Source organism: Physcomitrium patens, chromosome 18, assembly GCF_059467195.1.
Source record: "Physcomitrium patens ecotype Gransden chromosome 18, ASM5946719v1, whole genome shotgun sequence".
Lineage (NCBI taxonomy): Eukaryota > Viridiplantae > Streptophyta > Bryopsida > Funariales > Funariaceae > Physcomitrium > Physcomitrium patens.
The window spans coordinates 16,071,443-16,080,280 of NC_143427.1; the positions used below are offsets into that span (position 1 = coordinate 16,071,443).

General features: G+C 36.6%; 1 protein-coding gene across 4 annotated transcripts; it reads left to right on the forward strand.

Moving 5' to 3' along the window:
• The first annotated feature begins 3,714 nt into the window (after positions 1 to 3,714).
• Positions 3,715 to 7,732, forward strand: LOC112294980 (ammonium transporter 1 member 3). Of its 4 annotated transcripts, XM_024546015.3 has the most exons (3): positions 4,668 to 4,880; positions 5,107 to 5,151; positions 5,484 to 7,732. In XM_024546015.3, the coding sequence occupies exon 3, from the start codon at positions 5,641 to 5,643 to the stop codon at positions 7,174 to 7,176; it is 1,536 nt and encodes a 511-aa protein (XP_024401783.1). In that variant the 5' UTR covers positions 4,668 to 4,880; positions 5,107 to 5,151; positions 5,484 to 5,640; the 3' UTR covers positions 7,177 to 7,732. The 4 variants fall into 4 exon arrangements, with proteins under 4 accessions (XP_024401786.1, XP_090100578.1, XP_024401787.1 ...); XM_024546018.3 differs by lacking the exons at positions 4,668 to 4,880; positions 5,107 to 5,151 and adding an exon at positions 3,715 to 3,982; XM_090244452.1 differs by lacking the exon at positions 5,107 to 5,151 and having other exon boundaries at positions 3,958 to 4,880.
• Positions 7,733 to 8,838: the final 1,106 nt, after the last annotated feature.

Sequence of the window (8,838 nt, forward strand, 5' to 3'; positions counted from 1 at the left end):
CGATCTTATAGACTTTTTTAACCACTATTTATACTAAAACAACAAAAATCATTTGCTTTTATGGATTTTATGATGGATCTTTCAATCTTAAGTTTTTTTGACTCTATATTTGTAAGAATAGATTTTTTTTACTAAAATGACATATTTTATATTATATACAAAAACTGTCATAAGAAAAAAAATAATTAGATTTATTTTTGATAATATTTATTTCTATTTTTATTTTTTGATTTTTAAATTAATGGAAAAATAAAACAACTAAATCAAGTCTAAAGCACTATTTAAGATGTATCAACAACTACTATCAAGGTAATTAGATAATTGTTTTACTGATAAATGTTTTTTACTTATAATAAAATAATATATTTTTCTACTTAATAATCACCATTTTATACTAATTATGGTTATCATATATTTTTTAATATTTTTTAATTTTTAAAAATTGATAATCTTATGGTAGAAGATTAAAGTTTTTTTTATTAGAGTTATATGTAGTAATGAAGGAACAATTAAATAAAACTTAAGAATAACAAAAAAATAATAAAAATATGTATTGCAAGGAACAAATTTAATTTTACATTCATATAAAGGTGTAGTTATTTTATTTTAATATCAAGATTATTCACTCTTATATCAAATTGGATTAATTTAGATTTGGACCATTTTTTAAATTTTGAAATAAATCAATCAAACCACATATTTATTATACTTATTAAATTCTATAAAAATCCATCTTATGTTCCATGTATCTCTTCTTAAACTATATAAAATAATAGATACATCAAAAGAAAGACAAATGCCATCTACTCTTATAGAAGTAAAGAACAATCAAAAGTTTAAAGTAGAAGTGGTCTTAGATTTAAAACAATACTAAATTGGTTGAAATATCTTGTACATTGGCACAAATATGATAGTAGTAAACACATAAAAGAGCCATCCATAAATATTGTAAATGCAACAAAAAATGTTAATGCTTTTCATTGACATCATTTATAAAAAATTAAAAAAAAGAATCAAAAAATTTATTGCCATAAAATAAAGCAATTTTACTGAAGATTTCATTCTATCTTTTACTATTGTTTTTGGTTTCTTTGTACTTGTAGTGTTCAAAAGATAAAAATCAATAACAAGAAAATTCAACTCAAGAGCTATTTTTTGCTGAGTTATTAAATGAGCCATCGAGATTGTTACAATCTTTAAGATAATGTAATAGAAATTAAGATCCTTAGAAACAACATGTTTTTTTTAAAAAAAAATTATTATTTTTTATTATTAAAAAGAATATTATAAAAAAAAATCTTTCTAATAATAAAAGAGTCATTTGAATTTTTGATTTTTTTATGATTTATATCTTTGAAAAAAATAATTTCTAATATATAATTCAAAAAGTATAATTTGTAAATATATATATATATATATATATATATATCCAAATAAATAATTCAAAAAAATATAATTTTTTTATGTATACATTAAAAGATCTACAATGAGATAGCAACAATTGATGAGTATAGCCAATACAAGAATAAATAATGTTATTTATGTGATCTTTAAGAAAAATTTAAAAAATAGGTCATTGTTGAGATATTAAAATTAAGAATGTTTGTTATTTATGTGATCTAATTGAGAGTATTGCAGTCTATATTATAGTAAGGAGAATAAATGATAATAAAAAATACATAAAAATTACATTGTTGAAATTTAGTGATGTATCTAAGGCCATTGTAGAAACTCTCTACTTTATTAATTGCATAGCAATTCATCAAAATATCTACAACCAAAATTACAAATTGGAGATAGAAACTCTTCTTGAATGGCAACCAATCAAAACTTTATTAGATATTTTTATTAAAAAATAAATAAAACATGATGTCAAATTAAAAATAGAAAATAGAAAATTTATGCAATTCTTCATTGTACCAAAAACTACTAAAGACATTGCTAAAGTTCAGTCATAAAACTTTGTCAATCTTTCTAAATATACTTATATGACAAACAAAAAATCTTTTCAATTCTAAAAGATGATAATGTATTAATTTTTTTTATTTCATTGTTATTCATTTTTTATTATTTATATATTAAACATATATCAAATATTTTTATTACATGAGACAAGATTTTTTTTCTACAATTTTGATTTTCTTATTATATTTTTGTTCTATAAATGATATTAGAATGGCATTTTAGATGGATCTTATAATAAGTAAAAAATAATTTAGTATTTATTTATTTATTAAGATGGTTGTTATATTATATTATAATTATTAGGTATAAAAATAAATAATGATCAAAGTATATAAGATTTGGTTGAGAGATTAGTAAAACTTTCTTTGAAAATTATAAGTAATACTTAACAAATATTAGAAGTTTTAAGATTAAATGCTTTTATAAAAAAAAATAAAAAATAAAAATACTTCTACTTTCTATGTATAGCCATGAATAAAATAAGAAATTATAGAATAGGCATAAAATAAATAAATAAAATTTGAATAAACTACATAAGTAATTTTTAGCAAAAATTACCAAAAAATAAGTAGATTGATATCCAAGGATTTACAATTCTACAAATTTTATTTTCCAACATACTATTAAATACAATTTTTGCCAAAAGCTATTTTTTATTTTCATCTAAAGATGTCTATAATATTACTTTTGCTAATGTACTTTATTTTGACTTATTTATGATCCTAAAAAGTATATAGAAGTTTATTTTACCAAAAGGTAGCATTAACATTAAATGTTTTTCAACCTCCATATCTTTTATCTATGTTTTGTATAGCAATTTGTTACTATGTTTTCAACTAAGCTCTCTCTCTATCTATCTATCTATCTATCTATATATATATATATATATATATATTCCTTTCACAAATAGCCATGTTACAATACAACAACAAACTTCTACAAGCATTAGTAGCTATACAAACCTATTATTTTTGTCTCCAACTCTATTGAACAAAGACAACCAAAAATGACGTATACAAACTTTCACAAATGCTTGATAAAAATTACATAAGGCATTAGAATTTTCTCTCTCACTAGAAAGTTATCATAAAGAAGCAATTCTTGCACTAAATTTTGATGTTGTGTGCAAAATATTCAATCTAACATGAAGCTATACTTGTGGACAACTCTCTTGAAGTTCAACTGATAGAGACCCTTCTAGAACAAAATTGATAGATGGGAAGAACTAGAAGAACAAAAAAATGTGGGGATTGTAACAGTTGCTCCACACATGCCTTATTTGTAGAACTTATTTAACAAGTGTACAAGATCCATTGGATGGTATTGGTATGCAATATGAGGCATGTGTGGACATTTAGAATGTGCATCTCGACAGAGCGGGCACCCAGCTCCCCACCAGCTGCTATGTCGGAATGGACGGTTTCGGAGAACACAGCGATGCGGTGAGCTTGAGCGAGGGAGCAGAAGGAGAAGCAGGAGGGGAAGCTCGAATGCACATGCAAATGTCACGAGTGGATCCGCACGGCTCTGGAACAGCAATGGCAGAGCAGTGTAATGCCCAGTTGCCCTTGTCCCTTTCGCTGGTGCACGTGAACTGCATGGTGGGCCCCTGTTCGACCTCGCATTGTTGCGGCCACATGCCGACACCACAGCCACTCTGAAGGCGTTCGCCCCTGAATTGTGGGAAAGCATCTCTACGATGGGAAAGCCGAAGAGAGACACACACAGAGAGAAGGTGTCTGTTTTCTAGAGCTCAGTGGCACAGTAGGCTACCTTTCAACGCGAGACAGCAAGAGAGAGAAAGCGAGAGCGAGAGAGAGATTCCGCGGAGGGCCCAGGAGGCGTCTATAATTTCACGATCGTCAATTTTTTCAAAGATCTCGCTACGTGGGGAAAACTCCTGTGAGTGTGGGTTGCACCAAGTGGCGTTGCTACGAGGGTTCCAGCAATCATGAAGCAAGGCAAGGGTAGCAGTTCTCCACATCCGGCGCTTGTAACCTTTGGCCTTCAAGTTCAGGTGTTTGCAGACTTTAATACGGCGTTGCTTTTTTAAAACATTCAATGAGTTGATCGCCATTGCCGGAGTGCAGCTCCACTTGTCGGGAGCCGAATGGTTTCGCATATTCTTTCGAAGTGGTCAGAATTGGGATGAATTTCTGTGACTGATATTGATTTTTTTTGTTTTTTTGATTTTTTCCGTTTCACTTTCATTCTTTTTTTGGTGTGTTCTGTAATTAGTCATATTCACTCTATCCGAAGATTCAAGAAGTTTGAAGGGGACTTGTGCTGTTGAGGGTTCACGTTCATTCTGTACGAAAAGGACCGGCTGGGACACGCTTGCCGAGGATTTCTGTTCATACCCAATTCTTTCGAACTTACAGCACTCCGATGATTGAATAGGCGTAGTGAGAAATTCCAGGAGTTTCGAAGTGGAGGATCCGTCGGAACTTGCCAGGGTTCCATTACTAATTGTAAGTGGGTTGTCCAGTTAACTGCGCCAGTGACTTAGAATGGTTTTACTGGGTTATGGATTCCCAGGTTTCGTCACCCAAACTGTAGCTCCAATCGCATCTTTATAAACAGGAATCGTGCAAGTACAGCGCAATCCTTGCTGTGTTCACTATGCTGACGGTCAGACTCTCTCGTCAGACTTTCACAGACTAGTATCTCCTTTTGGTGTTCCTGGGGGTTAGTCCAGTGGGTAATTTGGATTCTGCGAGAGAGCAAAGAGAATACAGGCAGAGTGGGGGTTCTGGTGTAGCAAAATCTCAGTTCAGTTGAGGTATGCAGGCACTTCGTGAGTCAAAAGGTGGCAACCTTGATGAATATTGTGCCAAAGTACGGGAAATTAACGAGTTTGAGATTCGTTCGGGATCGTGCGTACTATTGCGGTTCGGCTGAGAAGCAGACTCCAGGTCCAAATTTTCCTGAGATGTTATGTTTATGCGTCTTTCCAATTGTAGTTGGTATACGTGCCTTACATGTAGCTTTGGTGAATTAGTTAAAAAAATCTCGGTCAGCAATGAGACTCATCTTTTCAAGCTATTTTCATCATGTCGATTTCTGCGGCCTCGCCTTGTTTGAGACAATGCATGTCAGCTCATACCAGTCATGTTGATAGTTGTTTTTTCAACTTTTCAGTTATATTTTGCGATTTTAGGTGCATCAAATATTCAAATCATCCATGTAAGGTGCATTGGTCGGAAGTTATATGGCAATTTCATGCATTTTTTTGAGGTTTTAACTCTTCATCTGCTAGTGAAGTACTTGAATTTCCGTATGCTCAAGCTGCTTGTGTGGAAGTGTTTTGGCCGTAGTCAGACGAGAATTACTTACAGCTCGCTTGTCAGCAGAACGCCGTTCCAGTCCTGTCATGTGCGCTTTTGTTGAATTGCTTTTGTAGATAAAATCTTGCGTTGCTTTCGCGTGCTGGACGGGTATAGCCGTGGAGGATAGGAACAGAGCAGCTCTCTAACAGAACAGAGCATCTGATGCTGGGAAAATTCCTCTGTGCACAGGAGTGGCAAATTTCTTGAATTTCGATTTCGGTTTTAGAGATTAGAATTGGAACGTCGGGCTGAGCGGGAGACGCTGACATTGAGAACGAGGGCTCGTCTGCAGTTGTTTAAGGCGACTCATATAATTTGGGCACATTGGTAGGGGATCAGCAGCGACATGTCAACATTCGGGTGTAGCGCTGAGGATGTGACCACTCTGCAAGGGTTTCTGGGCAACACGGCGAACGCCGCTGGATTGAGCAGTTTCCTCTGCAAAAAGCTAGATGACGTTTCTTCGCAGTTGGATGCCACAACCCTGGCAGTGGATAATACGTATCTGCTCTTCTCAGCGTATCTCGTGTTTGCTATGCAGCTAGGATTCGCCATGCTATGCGCAGGGTCTGTCCGAGCCAAGAACACCATGAACATCATGCTCACAAACGTGCTGGACGCAGCCTGCGGCGGTCTTTCCTACTACATCTTCGGTTTTGCTTTCGCGTTCGGCATAGGATCCAAAACTAATGGCTTTATCGGCCACTACAACTGGGCCCTGAGAGGATACCCGAATGAATCATTCGACTACAGCTACTTCTTATTCCAGTGGGCCTTCGCCATCGCCGCGGCGGGGATCACATCTGGATCTATTGCAGAGCGGACGCAGTTTGTTGCTTACCTGATATACTCGTCTGTGTTGACAGGATTCGTGTATCCAATCGTCTCTCACTGGCTGTGGTCTACTGACGGATGGCTGTCTGCGTCGAAATCTGTGGGACCAGGGTCGCTACTGTTCGGTAGCGGCGCCATCGACTTCGCAGGCAGCGGCGTCGTGCACATGGTGGGCGGCATTGCAGGGTTCTGGGGCGCTTTCATCGAGGGTCCTCGTATAGGCCGTTTCGATAAGACAGGGAACCCCATGGTCTTCCGGGGGCACAGCGCGACGCTGGTAGTGCTCGGAACTTTTCTGCTGTGGTTCGGATGGTATGGGTTCAACCCTGGCAGCTTTGTTAATATCTTGGTTCCGTATTCGGGCAACCGCGGTGCCTGGACTGGGGTCGGCAGAACGGCGGTGACGACCACGTTGTCTGGGTGCACTGCCGCAGTTACGACCTTGTTTGCGAAACGCCTCCTCCACAATCACTGGAGTGTGCTTGACGTGTGCAATGGCTTGTTGGGCGGATTCGCTGCCATCACTGCTGGCTGCGCCGTAGTAGCACCTTGGGCTAGCATCATCTGCGGGTTTGTCTCCGCGTGGGTCCTCATCGGGCTCAACAAACTCGCAGCTCGTGTGCACTATGACGACCCTTTGGAAGCGGCCCAGCTTCACGCCGGGTGCGGTGCCTGGGGCCTCATCTTCGTCGGTCTCTTTGCGCAACAGAACTACATCCTGCAGATCTATGATGGAGCTGGCGACCGACCCCATGGACTATTCATGGGCGGCGGGGGAAAGCTCCTGGCAGCCCAGATTATCGAAATTCTGGCCATCTTCGGCTGGGTTACCGTCACCATGGGGCCCCTCTTCTTTCTTCTGAAGCTGTTTAATCTGCTGCGCATCTCCCCCGAAGATGAAATGGCTGGACTGGACCTAACCCGGCACGGCGGCACAGCCTACATCCACCATGATGGTTCCGATCACCCCATGCACATGCACTCCATGAACGGCCAGAAACGACCCAATGAAGGACCTGGAGGCAACTATGACGGTACCAATGTGTAAGCTGTGTGTTAGAATTCCACAGATCAGTTATAATGCGCCTCCTTCAAGCACTTGAAGACCCTGAATATGTAGGTAATAGATACGAAGCCACAGGCAAATCCAACTGTACTTTTTTGTTCGATAGATTGGACAGTGCATGGTCGCGCACCGTAGATACTTAATTAGATGAAAACATAGCGAAGTTCGTTGTTGTCGGTCTGCCAGTCATGCAGCAGCGATCCATTTGCCGAAGAACGTGGTTACAAAGAGAATTTATTGATCGGACCAGTTGAAGCGATGGAGTTCGTAGGATCTTATTGAAGTTCATGTAGAAACGAAGATCGTGTGACACAGTCCCCTGGATCAGACATTGTAAAGTAAGGGTTGTGATGTATCTGCAGCAGGACAGTCAAGTGAGGAAAGCTTTGTAATAGAATCCATATCCATGCTCAATGTGAGGTTGACAGTATTGCAAGATAACCTGCACAACCAGGATGTAAGGTGAAGTGCATCATTGTGAGACGAATGCTGTATATATCGTGCAATAAACGGTGATTTATATCACCCTGTTGCTCGTGCTGCTGCTGTATGGTCTTGTGGTCACCACGCTTCATCTCTACGATACACCTGCTGGCATGTATTTGTGGATGAGAGGATATTGTTTCTCCATCCATGTGGATCAACTTTTAAACTGAGAAGCCAAGTAAAAGATTTGAAAGTTGTGGTCTGTCACCTTCTCCACTGATTGTGAAGACCTTCCATGCAGTTCGCAGTGAAGAATTTATTGGGACTGTGCCAAAGCAGTCTATAAGTCAACTCCCTCATTGCATTCTCTCTTTCTGTTTCTCATATTTGTTTATTTCTATTTTACTTACGATAGGTTTCTGAGATAATACAAAGCCTTATGTACACAATAAACTCTAAATACAACTCAAAGTCCATGAGATACAGCTGGACTAAAATCAAGAATCCTAGTCAAACAACCCGACTGGTGTATCATTAAAATTTTGTTAGTTTATCAAGCATTTGTTAAAAGTCTATGAGGCCCTTGATGTGGTTTGATTTACATGAGTATTTCAGCGTTATTTACTACTAGTCTTCTTAAATGTGTGTTGGTATTGCTTCTTGATCAAACAATCTTCATAGAAAGCATCAATAAGCTATTTAAATTTCATAGGTAGCCCATTAATCAAAATTTCTTAATGTATCTTTTCTATTGCAATCAAATTTAGATGTAATAGTTGTTGATGCCATAGCATGAGATCCCCACTTGCATTGGGTGATCCCATTATAGAGCTAGTAATATAAATTGATAATGATCTTTTAATATTGCCATTTAAAAATTTTATTATACTTGAGACAACTATAAGGATCTTCAACTTGTAGATCTTAGACTTAGAAACTCTTTTTATTAATACATTTTACTTATGGTTGATTGTCTTGCAACTATCTCTTGAGTAATTTGTTATCAATTCTTTTATCAAAAAATCAACCAATAGAGAATAAATTCTTCTTTAGCTTAAGAATAAATAAAACATTCTAAAAGATTGATGTCTCATATCTCACATTTAATCAACAGATGATGGCAATATCTCTTTTTTCTAATGTCTATAGCTTATAGTTATAAAAAATTATAAAAAATGATGTCTATTTTTAAATTAGATCTAAAGTTTCAAATAACAT

What these genes read in the sequence shown, in the direction of transcription:
- LOC112294980 (XM_024546018.3), top strand. Translation starts at nt 5,641, where the DNA reads ATGTCAACATTCGGGTGTAGCGCTGAGGATGTGACCACTCTGCAAGGG.